This window comes from Ciconia boyciana, chromosome 5, assembly GCF_034638445.1.
Source record: "Ciconia boyciana chromosome 5, ASM3463844v1, whole genome shotgun sequence".
Taxonomy (NCBI): Eukaryota; Metazoa; Chordata; class Aves; order Ciconiiformes; family Ciconiidae; genus Ciconia; species Ciconia boyciana.
Window position 1 is genome coordinate 10836121 of NC_132938.1, and position 14217 is coordinate 10850337.

A 14217-nucleotide genomic window follows, 5' to 3' on the forward strand; every position below is an offset into this window, starting at 1 on the left:
GAGGAGAGGAGAGGAGAGGAGAGGAGAGGAGAGGAGAGGAGAGGAGAGAGGAGAGAGGAGAGGAGCGGTAACAGTACTCCGCTCAAACCGGCGTACCCCAGCGGCACCACACGCGCACCGGCAGCCTCGCACCTCTCGCGAGATATTCGTCCAACTCTCGCGAGATTTACAGCTCTTCTCCCCTCCTGCTTTGGGACGAGCCGCGGGTGGGAGACGGGGAAAGGTTTAAAGAACTACATATCCCAGCACGCAGAGCGAGGCGGGCGCCCGTGAGCCGCGAGCGCTGTGGCGCGAGGCCTGCTGGGAGTTGTAGTCCCGGGGAATAGGGGGGGGGAGGTGGCACAGGAGCGCAGAGGCGGAGCTGGCTGAGGCGGGCGGAGGAGGGCGGTAGAGCTATGGTCGGGGCGGGCGGTTGCTGCCTGCTCCTTGCCTCCGCCCTCGGGGAGGGGGAGGCCGGTGCCGGGGAGAGCAGCGGGTGATGGGGAAGAGGCGAGCGCAGCGCTGAGGTCCTGCGGGGCCGGATGAGCGGAGGCTTGGCGTCGCGGCGGTGGCGGGGTTGGAGGAGGGGGCGAAGGAGGCAGTAGGGGCGGCCTCCACTTCAGCTGCCCTGAGGGGAAGGAGCCCCCGAACATGGAAATCGAGAACATTGTGGCCAACACGGTGCTGCTGAAAGCCCGGGAGGGTGAGAGCCACGGGGCGAGGCGGCGGGGGAGGCGAGGGGGGAGGAGAAGCGAGAGGGCGAGGCGGGGCGGGCTGGGGACGTACCGAGGGGGAGGAAAAGGGTCTGAGGTGAGGGGAAAAGGGGCCAGCCAGGAGGGGAGAGGAAGTGATGGAGGAGGAGAGGGTGGGGAGGGAGGGAGAGGCTGCCGGGCAGGGGGGTCCGGGCGGCGCGGCGGACCCCCTCAGGGGTGGTGGCAGGAGCTCTCCCCGCCGCACCGCGGCCGGCGGTGGGTCCCGGGCAGTGCCCTGAGGCACCTGCCCTGCTCCTCCCGCGGGATGAATTTGGAGTTACTGGCTTGTCGCTTGCTTCTGAAAAAAACCCCTTCCTCCATCCCCCTTCGGGCTCTTGATTCAAATGGTGTTTTTACCGGATGTTTTAAGGAGATCGTTAATCTGTAGTTCTCAGTTTATTTATAAAGATACATGCATATGGATATAAAGGGCGAAGTGACACAAATCTTCTGTGGAGGAACCTTGCACTCTGTCTTGCTGAAATTCCTGCCTGTGAAAAACATAGCTGGTGAATGCTACCTGTATTTTGCAGCCAAATATTTTGCATTAACCTAATATTAAAGTGTGCTATTTTCCATTAGATTAGTAGTTACAATTTGATTCCCCAGAACATCTTGACTTGAAGATTCCTCCCCCAACTAACAAACATTTTTGATAGATAATGGAATTTAGTCTAGCGTGTGGTTGCTGTTTAAAAAGAAGTCCTGAAATAAGATTGTCCTGCTGCTTTTTCATGTATGTAACTGTCCATTAAATGGCCACTTGAAAGCCTCCCCAGATTACCACTGTACTCAGTGCAGAGTATGTTTTTCAGCTCTGAAATGTGCATATTCTTTCTGGATTGGATCCTACTTTTCTTAATTGTGTTAAGAAGTCCCATTAGTTTAGCTGGAGCTGTTTAAAGTGAGTAAGAACAACAGAATCTGCCCCTGTATGTTTTGCAAGTTCCTCCAACTCTAAATGGGCTTGGCACTTACGCCATATGTGTATCCAGTTAAATTTGCCTTAAGCAGCAAGAGAGGAAAATCAGCTTTTTGACTTTGAAGTGGGGTTTAAAAACCAGAACAGTGATCACAATTTTGGGCCATTTCCCAACCTTAGCTGAAAAGACCACCTCAAACTAGAGGACATGTTTTGGCTGGTTTCACTGACGGTAACATGTCTGTGGTGGTGCTGCCTGAATTTGGAGTTTGCATTGAAGTGAACTAAGAAACGAAGGGAAAGTGGAATCTGGCTCAAAACTTTACTGTGCCCAAACCCTCACCACAAAGAGTGGAGTGGTAATCTGGAAAGGCTTTTAAGTGGCCGCTTAATGTCAGGTTGCCTCTTTAGTTAAGGTTTCACTATGTTTAAAATAAATTATAGTGGTAGAACTGACCAAACAAGATATTTTAATGAACGAAATGAAAGTCTGACAGCAGCTGATGTGAAGATCAGTTCTACCTGGTGTGAAACTTATAAAAGTAATGGTAATAAGCTGTTACTCTTTTGTACCTTCCATTGGCCTGGACTCGTTTGTGTAAGCATGCACAAAAATGTGATTTCTGGCTTTGAAACTCTAAAACTCCATTGATCAACTAGTAGAAGATCTTCTACCTTTTCAGCTCTGAGTTCCTGTGCATGGGGTACTTTTTACATCACATTTTTCAAAGTGCTCTTTGAAATGAAAGTACTTTCTCTCTGTTGCATGCTCTGGCTGGTCTGGGAATGTCTGGTTTACTCCATCTGTCAGGACCATTCCATAAAATCCCTGTCCCAACTCTATTCTTATGTGCCCGGTAGGCTCCAAGGGAATGGAATTTGCAAAGTTAGTGTGTGAGGTAGATATTTTACTGAAATACATTCTTTGCTAAAAGGGCCTCAAAATTGGGACAGAAGAGCAGACTTTCAATTGACCTTTTCCTTCCCACATTCCTATTATCTCACTGTATAGTGTATGGAGGGGTGGGATAGCATGGAAAAGTGCAGAATTACTGTTCTCACAGAAGAAGGCGAAATCCTAAGCTAGTATAAAATAACAGCTTAACTTATTTTCATGTATAGGCTTGAGCCACATCAGTAATCCTTTTTCCAATTCCTCAGTGTGTTAAAGATTGGATAAGAGAAGGTGTTGACCTGGATAAATATTTCAGTTGTAAAAGCAAAAGAAATAAGGTGTAAACTACTGTGCTTTTATTGTATAGTTTTCAGTGGCATGTTGAAAGAAATCAATGTAGGCTTAATTATGGCTTGCATAGGTCAGTCTCAGTCTCACTTGAGATTCCTTCATGATGAAGGTGAGAGTAGAAAAAGATTGTACTCTTGAAAGCATCTTATGAAGTCTTTTAACCCTAGAGATATGTCATCTTCATTTTGCAAATACAGAAACTGAATTAAAGATGTTGCGTACTTGTCCTCATCTGGTGAAAGGGTATGGCAGAAGCTTAATGAGATTTCAGAAATGCCTGGTAAACAACACCAAGTCTAAACAAATCATACCTGAGCACATAAACCAGACCTAACAGTCAAAATTATGATCCCAGATTTGTACTCATCATTCTCCTCTAATTTTAGGTACGCTAATACTTCTGGATGTGAGTATTGTTAGGATGTGAACAGCATTGGGGTTTTACATTTGTAGGTGTGCAGAATTAGCACACCTTGAACAGCTAGGTGCATGTCTACTGATTAAATCTGATTTGATACATAGAAAATAAATTTGACCTATTTAATTAGAGAGCCAGGAACTAACTAGTGTGCTTAGACAAAATGCATCTTTTCTACTGCTACTTTCTTCTCCTACAGAATAAAACCTAAGTGGTATTGCTGTCTATTTCTAGATTAACTACGGTCGACCTTCTCACTCTTAGTGTTGATTTATTTCATGAATCTTTTAATTCAATTTGCATGATGGTAACATCAGTTTACAAGAGTTTACTAGTCTCGTTTTTCAGGCCAGATCAAACCCCAGCTTCCTCCCAGCCTCAAAACTTTAAATTTTGTCTTATGATGCTATTCTCTAAGAGGATTTTTCAAACCTTTTCATAAAACATATTATTTTAATAGAAGCCTGTCTCTTTCCAATAAAGACTTGTAATATCTTTGTAGCAACTACTATACTTCTTTATGTGAAGAAGGAAAGCTATGAGGATTCCTTATCTTCTTTTAATGCAACTTTGTAAATAATCAAATGCCAGTTCTTCGCACACATGGGTGTTAGTGATGGCTCATAATATGTGACTCTTGTATGCACCTACTGCTAGAAAATATTGTGATAACACAAAGTACCCTATGGTACTTTATGGATGAAAGATTAAGGAGTCAGGAGCTATACTGGGAGTTTTTTCTTTCCTTGTCCACTTTTCCAGTTGACCTGCTCATGCTGAGAGCTAAACTGTCCATGGAGGGATTTGCCTCCAGGTGAAAACTGTAGTGCAGAGTGTTCTGGGATTCCCTGTCCCAGTTTCCTGGGATAAGCGGCCTTTTGTGCCAATCCAGCTCTTTCCTCTTGTGCATACATTACTTTTTGAGGGAAATCTGTATGTGAGAAAGAAAAACAGAAAACTTCCTCTTAAGGTGAACCCTATGATGGAACAAGCGCAAGTGACTCAGTAGAAAAACAAGAGATTATAAAGCAAACTCAGAGTTGATCTTATGATCACCGTAGTGCAGCAACTGAGATAGAAAAACAGGTAACTGTTAAGTGATAGTGATGTATGAACTGAGAGACAGACAGTGCAACAGCTTGCAATTTCATGATCTCCTTACTGAGATTTTCACATACAGGGATTTTTATATTTAAAATAATAATGTACAGCAATATGACTTCTAGTTTTGTATAAGAGCAGAGGAATCAACACGTTCATTTTTCCCTAGCAGAAATATCTTTGAAATGAGTATCTCTTGAAAGGTGTTGAAGAATTTATCCCATAAATGGGGACAAATAATAAATATGAACTAGGTTATTCTGAAAAAAATCTGAATGTTCACAAAGTGTATTTTTTATTTTTATTTTCTATTCACTTTTCTCTTTATTTATATTTGTATCTTCTGTTTTTTGTAGTTATTTCAATCACTCTCAATAAATCCTTTGAGTATATGTAAGCCCCAAATTCATTTCAGCATCCCACACGTAGCCTGTGATGTTTTGAAGGAAATAAATTAATCACTGTATGTTTTAAACTGCTTAGGAGCCTTCCTTTTTTCATTGCCTAAAGTAATAGTCTCCAAAAATACTTCCAAAGGGTAGATCTGTAGTTCCTTTGAAGTCAGTGGCAGTTTACTCCAATTGAGGATCCATGCCAAGAGTACATTTTAAACATACCTGGTCCATTTGCATCCACTTTAAAATTCATTTGTACCGCTCTGGCAGGAGCAGTTTGTGAATGAGAAGTGGGTCTGCTGTTAGGCATATAATATGCTCTATGTCATGGTTGGTTTAGGCTAAATTAAGGTCATGCCTCAAGCAAATTTTCTCCCAAGCTCTTGGTTGTATTGGTTCTACCCTGTGGTTGCAGAATGGGTAAGATAGTTTCCAGTTGGATCTATGAACCAATCTAGGGTGTGTGGGTTGTTGTGGTGGGTTTTTTCTATGTTGTTGGGTGTTTTCGGTTTGGGTTTTTTTCCCCAAAATTAGTTTTCAGATGGATCAGCAAGCTCCTGACGATTTGATAATTGTTAGGTGCAGCCCAAGAACGGAGTTAGCAGGAACCTTTCAGTAACAGAATGTGGTCACAGTTTGGCTTAAGCAAATCCTGAAAGATACTTGTTTCAGAATTGAAATTGTATTGGTTTAGCACTCTTCACAAAAAATAAGCAGTCCACTCAAATTGTGTGTTTTATCTGTCTAGGTTTAAAAACAACTGGAATAATTCTGCAAGCGAAATATATCCTACTTTTACTTGCAGTATAAGGTAATAATTCAGAATGGTATTGGTGGTGATACATAGGCAGATATCCTATAACGTGTGTATTTGTAACTAGGAAGAAGATTCTGAGAAGATTGCTCAGATCACGGCAGTTTGGCTATTGCACTGAACTGAAAACTTTAATTATTTAAGGAGTATGGACAAGTGGGAAACCAAGGCACACTCATACCCAGAAGGTCCATTCACCAGCAGCAAATACAAATTTTAACATGAGAGTGCCATGAGTTTTTGCAGTTGCTGTTATTTTTGTCTGTTCTTCCCTTATTTGCCTCTTATGTTCTATTGCACTCCCTTATTGCATTGTGCTTTAAATTGCTGTAAACTCATTGTGGCAGGAAACATGTCTTCCTGTGTTTGTACAGAATTATGCACAATGTCTGCCTTTTTGTCCTTCATTTAATGAACTGTAAGAAGAATGCATGTGGGCATGTTGGAATCTAAATAATTACATTTACTAAATAAACACAACATGAGAGGTCTAGTTATTGATACACACTGCTGCTTTGCTTATTTCAAACGTGGCAATTATAAATAGAGGTTTCACAATCTACTTAAAGGAATTTTACTTCTTTTCTATCTGTTGCAGTCATGATGTACCATCATGATAAAAAAATCCTTGTTTGTCAAGGAGTTGTCTGTAAAATTGGGAGTTTTCTTACCATTGGTTTTTTTTTTTTTTTTCTCTAGTAAACCCTGTTCATTAAGTTGTTGTTATGGCCATATCAAAATGAAATGTATACACAGATGTTACATTGTTTGACAGCAAGATTAGATTAATAAATTCTGGTTCAGATTAGTTACATTTACTTGAGTTGATACAAGACTTCCATACCTAATTTCTGAAGAGGTGCAGAAGCTGTTCAGGATGTATACACTAACATTCTTAAATATGCCCATGATTACTGGAATTGTACCTAGAGCTGGTGTGAAGCACCAGTCGTTCAGGTGGTTATAGCTGTGAGAACAATAAATGACTGTGCATATAAACAACCTGCACAAATGTTCACATAGATACCTGGGGTTTTTAACTTCTTACAGTGTTACTGCTCCCACCGTCAGATGAGCAAGGGGGCTGCAGCATTACCTTGCTGAAGTCCAACTTGAGGCACTTGAATCCAGGAGTGCGAGGAATGTTATCTTAAAAATGCCATAACAATCTGTAATCTATAGGTATCTTTTATGTGTTTATTTATTGAACTGCTTGTGTTTTGGCTTCTGTTTGTGTTCAGAAGTGCCTTGGCCTTTATAATGCTGAAGAGTTAGGTGCCTACCTTGTGCTTAAACCTGACTTTTCAGCTAGGTGATTCTGGTAAACGTGCCGAGAGCCAGCCAGATTATATGTATCATACTTCTGGAAAAAATCTTTCTCCATATAAAAGAGATGCTACTCTGTTAAACCTAGTTGTTAAGCTGTGACCAGGCTTGTTTTTCAAGGAACTGAGATGTCAAAAAATATATCTGACGTGTGCAATGGAGAAGGTTGCAGAGACCCCACAAAGCAGTACTGTATGAGCTGTCTCTGGAAATGGAAGCATGACAGCCTTCCTCAAGTGATGGTATGTGTGAGCTTGCCTGAAGTTAGTGATACTTTAGTGTTACCGTTCTGATCTGAAGACCTGAGGTGTCAGTTCCACACTGTTTTGTGTCTTGAAGGTGGATCTTGCACAGTAAGGGCATACCATCAATATTCGTTAGTTAGTGGGCAGTGTTTATAAATGTCTTTGTAGCATAAGGCCATAGTTAAAAAGGAATGGTTTGATTTTTTCAGTGAAAGGTTTTAATCCTTATCATGAGTGGTTTGAAGGAAAATGTGGCTGTAAGTAGGAGAAGGTTTGAATTCATGTGAGTTTAAAATCTGTTAGGAACCTTGCCTGCAACTTTCTCTGCTGTGGGAAAGATGTATTATAAGACAGTGTATGTACCCAGATTATTCTCGTGCATCTCAGTGTAGATGATGCAGAGCTTCTGCATCAATTCTTTTGCATTTTTAATTGAACCAATTGATCGATTTAGACAGTTAAAGGCATGCTGTAGGTCATCTTGTTGCAGTTTTATGCTTTCAGAGCTTATCTGGGTGTGGTCTACTAAGAATTTCTCAGCTGGTATCTGACAATCTGGTTTGTGGAATCAGTTTTGCAAGAATGATGTTGTAGCAATCATGCACCCCTAGTGCTACATAGCCATGTGCTTCTCAACCACAGAGATACATTGCTTGCCCTTTACAGGCAGGAAAGCTGAAGCACAGAGGTCCCTGAACAACTCGATGGCAGAATCTCAGTGTCAGTGTAGTAGCCACTGAATGTTACCACATATAGTCTGTGCACATTTATTAGCCAAGGAGAGTACGATGCTTCTCACTATTTTCATTCCGTAGGACAGAATCCAAGTTTTCTATCTCAAGGAAGACTGACTAATAATGTTCAGTGAACATTGTGCTCAGTGAAATGAGAGTTATGCTACAAATCTTCTCTATAAGGAAGATCACTGTGGCTGTGGGAAGTCCATCTGATGACTTGAAAAATATTCTTATTTGTCTAAATCTGTTTCTACACCAGATCACTTTGTTTTGCCACAGCAGTTTCTTTTTTTGCAACTAGTTGTGTCTTTACTCACTAATAAGCCAACCACCTTGCCTTACATAAGTTTTTCAAATGTTTCTCTGAGGTTTAAAAAGAAATTGAAAAATGAAAACATCTAAACATCTTTCCCATACCATATTTTAATGCAATGACCTAACTGAATTTAGTACGTATCTTTTTAAGAAGTGAAAACATGTAAAGAGGTAAATGCTGAAATTCTAACTCTAAGAATTAATTTGCGGAGGAGAAGGTAAGGTTCTCATGTACCTGAAAATGTAATTGCAGTGTTTCCTCACTGTAATGGTATATTGCTGCATCCACCCTTCTCTTTGTAAAAGATGAGTCGCTTCAAGTTGGACATTGTTCTAGCCAGCAATTACACTTGACAGAGGCAAAAGTGGTAATTCAGCTGAACCACATAGGTCAACCATAAATGGCTTTGTTGCTGCTGTGTTGGAAAGTAAGCTGTTGGTCTTTCTGGAAGAATTTTATCTGAAGTATTTTGGAATGAGATCCAGAATAGAAGCTCTGAAATCACTATTAAGACACTTACAAACCACAACTATTATAATTTGATTTGATACTTCTTTTAAACTGCCTCAGAAATGGAAAAGGATTTTGCAATTAGGGAGTAATATGACAAACAAATTGGCCTCCTCCCATCACTTTTACCAGAAATGGCTAATTTATCTATAAATGATGTAGGTCATGCATTCTCTTTACATTATTGGGACATACAGACTTTCTCTGTGCATTTGCTGTAAAGGTAAGAACAACCAGTTCAGAGAAAAGAGAGAGCATGTTGATTTAGTTTATACTCCTAAGAACTTGATTCTTGTACATCATTAATAAATTATATGTAGTATTTATTGACTTCTATAGGACAGTGAATTCAGTTGCATTCTAGCATGTGGTCTCTTTTTGTAAAATGAAGTTCATAATGGTCATGTTGTAAGTAACTGGCCAAATATTTGGGGCAAAATACAGCAGACTTTCTTGTGTGGGACTTGAAGTATATTGCACCAGTGATCCTCTTTTTTTATTTTGGGTTTTTTGGGGTTTTTTTTTTGTTTTTTTTCTTTGACTGTGCTTCAGAAGGTGATATACTTGGTGTATATCACAGTTCAGTTTTACTTTTTCCAAACAGCATTGCAGTATGAATTTGGGTCAGTTTATTATTCTTGGTCAATACTGATTGTACTGGGTCATGCACAAATGAGTCTTTCTGAGCAGTTTCTAACAGAAGGAGTTTAACTTCTGTGGACCTTGCAGCTTAGCATATTTTTCAGTTGCATGGTTAAAAATTAGGTGGTTGCTTCTGTCCATTGTTTTTCATGATCACATAATAATCTATACCCAGTCCTTTTCCATTTGTTGTATGTGTACAGGCTATCTATGTTAGCATTCCTTGATTTGGTTTGTGTTCAGTTCTGTTAGTAATGCATCCCTTTGCTCTGTGTGGTTTGATTTTCTTCAAGCATATATTCAACTTCTTTTTAACACCAAAAAAATTTTGTTAAAATAGTGGGAGTTTGTTTTAATGATGCTGGTAATTATAGCTTCACGATGAGTTCTGGTACTGCATGAAGTATGAGGGGGGGAAGTAGATTTGATGTATTTGTGTTCTAAAATATTTTGGAAGGCGAATGACTTACAAAGCAACATTAGGAAATAAAGTGCAGAAGAAGGTCTTTTAGAGAGTAGGTCTCAGTTCAAAGAATCTCTGCAAGCCAGATTTTAAGGTTTTGTATTTCTTATTTATTTACTTTTCTAGTGATACTAGAGTTGAGAATGTTTTGTTGCAGCAGCACAATGGTTGTCAATGTTCCTGTTAGCAGAGATAATGTAAATTTGATATAAGCAAAGGTAAGCAAAGCTGGAAATACATTCAAAGCTGGTGAGCAAAGCTGGAACTGCTCTGACTGCAATGGAGGAACTGTATGTTTGAGTGAAGAGGGGTTTTTTTAATACATATTTTATTATTCTGAAGGTGTTAGTTCCTTTCTTCCTAACGATTTAATTCTGAAAGAGTTGAGTACTGTTTGCTGCTTGGTTTCTATTCAGGTTACATAGGGTAACTCCCTTCCTTTCTCTCCTATTGTGGTTAACTGTACGTACTGCTTTGGTACAGTTAGGAAGTTTCTGTGCAGTTTTGCTACTGTTCTGTCATGTGGAAACGCATCTGGCCACATCACTTGGTAGAATCTTCTTTTAAAATATTTTGCAGCACAAAAATTACTCTTCTGCTGAAATGTTTTGCAATTAAAAATGTATATATGTTCCTGTATCTATCTCTTTGCTTTTTCAATAAATATGCATATCTTCTGTAAATGGAATTGGCTTCTTCAAGTCAAAGTAATGTGCTAAAATTCCAATTTAACATAGAAAATGGAGCACAGGTATATTTTTTTGAGAAACAGTGGGAAAAATACTGTAGTAGTTCTTCAAAATCAGTTTAATACTAGTGCTGTGAAATCTGAAGCATTGAAAAGATCTGAATTCTACAACAGCTAAGTTCTTCCTAGTATCCTGTATCCTCCTATAGTCTAGAATAAATGGTGTGTGTTTGAGCAATGCCCACTCATTTATTAGTGGGGTCTACTCTTATTACTATTACTTAAAAAAAGAAAGAGAATATTTATTTACAACTTGATTATCCAAAAATGTGTTTAAGAACTTCATTCTATGTATTTTGTTACTCAACTTTAATGTCTTCCATTCTTCACCATGGTTGAGAGATAATTTTCAATTTTTTTTAGTTTCTGTCTTTGATGTTTCAGTTTTGTTTGTAATTTTCAGAATACCTAGATATTTGCCTCGTCTCTGCAGAGATACTCTATATGCACAGCCAACATGCAAAGTATTTGTCTTGCAAAAGACTTTCTGCATTTGTTAGTGTTTCATATAAAAGTTTTCTATATCAGGTTTGTTATTGGTTTAGATATCCTTGTAGATGCATTTCTTTCTAGGCATGAAAAGCAGTCTGACAGATCTGTGCAGAAGTGACCTAATTTTATGCTGTTAATGTTATGTTTAATTTTATTCTGACATAGCATTGTGTTTTACATTACTCATATTTTTCTTCCAGGCAAACGGAGTGGGCGTAGTAAAAAATGGAAAGAGATGCTGAAGTTGCCACCTGTTAGTCATTGTGAAGGTATTAGATGCTCAATCGGTAGGTGTCCTGTAGAATGGTCTGTCTGATTTTTTTGAGAAGGAAGGATAAGTGTTTGGTGGTGTTGACTGAAAGGATTCTGTCTTGCTTCTGAATGCTAATTAGCAAAAAAAGCTATCAGACTTGTAATATGATGGAGAATTTATGAGAAGATAAAAGCTGTATCACAGCTCCTTGTTTGTTAAAGCAAACTGCTCCTAAAGGATAAGTTCACAAAGCCATAAATTAGGAAAAGGAAGCATGTTGTAATTTGAATGACATTGTAATATATTTCACTTTTTTTCTTCATGTCTTGTAATAATTTTTTAACCTTTTCTGTTATTATCTTGTATTCCTTCTTTCCAAACAATCTTGTTTTCTTTGGGATTGCTATTTCACAGTATTGTTGCTTTCCACCCCCCAACCTAAATGAAACTTAACCATATCATTCAATGTGTTTTTAATAAATGTGATAGTCTATAAGAGACAAATGTGGCTGGAAGTGAGTGTTTCACTATTCTTTGGGATCATTGTGTTTTTGATGTCTTTGCTAAATATGTTAATGTAAAATCTTCACATTTTAGTGATGTTTTTCTGACCTATCTCAACTGGGAGTAAAGACCATGCTATGACAAAGATAAAAATAAAGAAAGATGTTTACTTACTATTTCTTTCTCAGAAAGAGACTATAACCAGCTTTGTGACAAACAGCCAATAGGAAGACTTCTCTTCAGACAGTTCTGTGATTCCAGACCAGATTTGAAAAGATGCATTGAATTTCTGGATGCAGTGGTAAGCAGTGAGAAATTGGAGATGGATGTCAGTAAGCAATAGCTTATACATTTTTGTTTGTAAAAAGTTTGATTTTTGTACTGGTTTTGGCTAGGATAGAGTTAATTTTCTTCATTGTCGCTCATGCTGTGCTATGTTTTGGATTTTTGACCAGAACAGTGTTGATAACAAGGTTGTTTTAGTAATTGCTGAACAGTGATTATTACACAGCGTCAAGGCCTTCTATGTTTCTCACACTGCCCCACCAGTGAGTAGGCTGGGGGTGCACAAGAAGCTGGGAGGGGATACAGCTGGGACAGCTGACCCCAACTGACTGAAGGGATATCCCATACCATGTGATGTCATGCTCAGCAATAAAAGCTGGGGGAAAGAAGGAGGAAGGGGGGATGTTAGAGTTATGGTGTTTGTCTTGCCCAGTAGCTGTTACACAGGATGAAGACCTGCTTTCCTGGAAATGGCTAAACTTCTGCCTGCCGATGGGAAGAAGCAAATGAATTCCTTGTTTTGCTTTGCTTGTATGTGCAGCTTTGCTTTATCTATTAAACTGTCTTTATCTCAACCCATAAGTTTTCTCAGTTATACTCTTCTGATCATCACTGTGGGGGAGTGAACGAGCGGCTGTGTGGGACTCAGCTGCCTAGCAGGGTTAGCACACAACAATTTTATAAAATATTAATTTTCTCTAAACACATCTGTGCACTAATGCTGCATACGTGAAAATATAGTGAGATTTACTCTTTGCCAGCTCTAAAGCTGCAACTTTTGATAAATGTCAAAAAACTCTGGCTCTGTTACTTAAAGGAAGATATTTAATATTTACTATAATATCTCTGCCATCTTGGTATGGTCAGAGCTACAAAAATGGGCATGAGGGGAATGAGAGAAATAATTTTAGAAAGACATGCTGCTTTACTTCTTGAGCCTAAAAGGATGCACGTACAATGGATATTACTTATGATACTCAGACTTGAAAATGTTGCAACTTGTATGGAAGCCCTAGGCTAGATAGAATGTGCTAATTAAAAAAAATACAATGGAGATGGAAATTTAGGGAACCATCTATGGAAGGAGAGAAACCAGATTTTAGAGACCAAGGGAAAAGGAAGTGTTTTGTCTTGATACATTTGCATCTTGGTATCTAACACTAAAGAAGGCGGGGAGGAAGGAAGTGTACCCACAGCCACGTTTTGTAAAAGGTCCTCAGATAAAACCCTCATGGGCAGGGGGAAAGTAATGAGAAGAGTAGGCAGGCACATGACAGTCCTTAAGAGGAGAGAATAATAGCTCAGAGCTTTTTATTTTTTGTCCTTCATAGTTAATCCAAGCACAGTAAGATATAGTCTTAAACTGAGATTGCTGCCAAAAGAACAGTTTTCCTCATCCCACCTGTTGTTTTCTTATATTTGGGGAACAAACGACAAAAGAAGATGGTCAAATTATGCTGCTGCTTACATACGTCCCAAAATACAGTCTCAGAATGCAAGATGGCTCTGAGAGGTGCAGGGTGTAAGTAAGTACATGGGATTATTGCTGTGCCCCTCACTTCACTGTATCTTCCTTCCCACTATGGGAGTATAAACTGAGGCACTTGATCAGCTAAAAAGGAACCTTAGTGTCAAAAATATTTGTGCCTTATATTTGTCAATGAATCTTTGTGCAATTAAGCTTACTCCCCAGGTGCGTTTCACCATACTTTTGTGATGCTTAGGAGCTGTTCTAGCACCAAATTCCACAGACCACTTTGACAGTTGCAGACACAGAATGGATTGAATGGAAATCCAGAACAGTGGAGCTAAGTATCCTGAAGTGAATGTAAACCAGAGCCTTTAATGAGCATCTCACAATGGGGAGACCACTGACAACTGTGGATGTACCCTTAATGGTTACAATTTCTGTACACATTTTTAATCCTTAAAAGCTTAGATAAGGAGTAGCAGAATCTTAGGCAGCACAAAGGAGAAAAAAATCTTAGGCATGACTGTAAGGCAGGCATGTCTTTGCTCTACAGATGTAATTTTTCAGGTGAAATTGTCTCTAAGAAGTAACTGTGTTT

General features: G+C 39.3%; 1 protein-coding gene across 2 annotated transcripts in view; it reads left to right on the forward strand.

Moving 5' to 3' along the window:
* The first annotated feature begins 465 nt into the window (after nucleotides 1-465).
* GRK4 (G protein-coupled receptor kinase 4) overlaps nucleotides 466-14217 on the forward strand; it is a 43547-nt gene continuing 29795 nt past the window's right edge. Inside the window, exons 1-3 of one of the 2 annotated variants that reach the window (XR_012042645.1) lie at nucleotides 466-682; nucleotides 11307-11393; nucleotides 12052-12164. Coding sequence is in view for 1 of the 2 variants with exons in the window: in XM_072862366.1 (XP_072718467.1) it covers nucleotides 631-682; nucleotides 11307-11393; nucleotides 12052-12164 (252 nt within the window). In the remaining variant the exon portion in view is untranslated. The remainder of the gene's footprint in view (nucleotides 683-11306; nucleotides 11394-12051; nucleotides 12165-14217) is intronic. The other variant, XM_072862366.1, reaches the window with a different exon arrangement.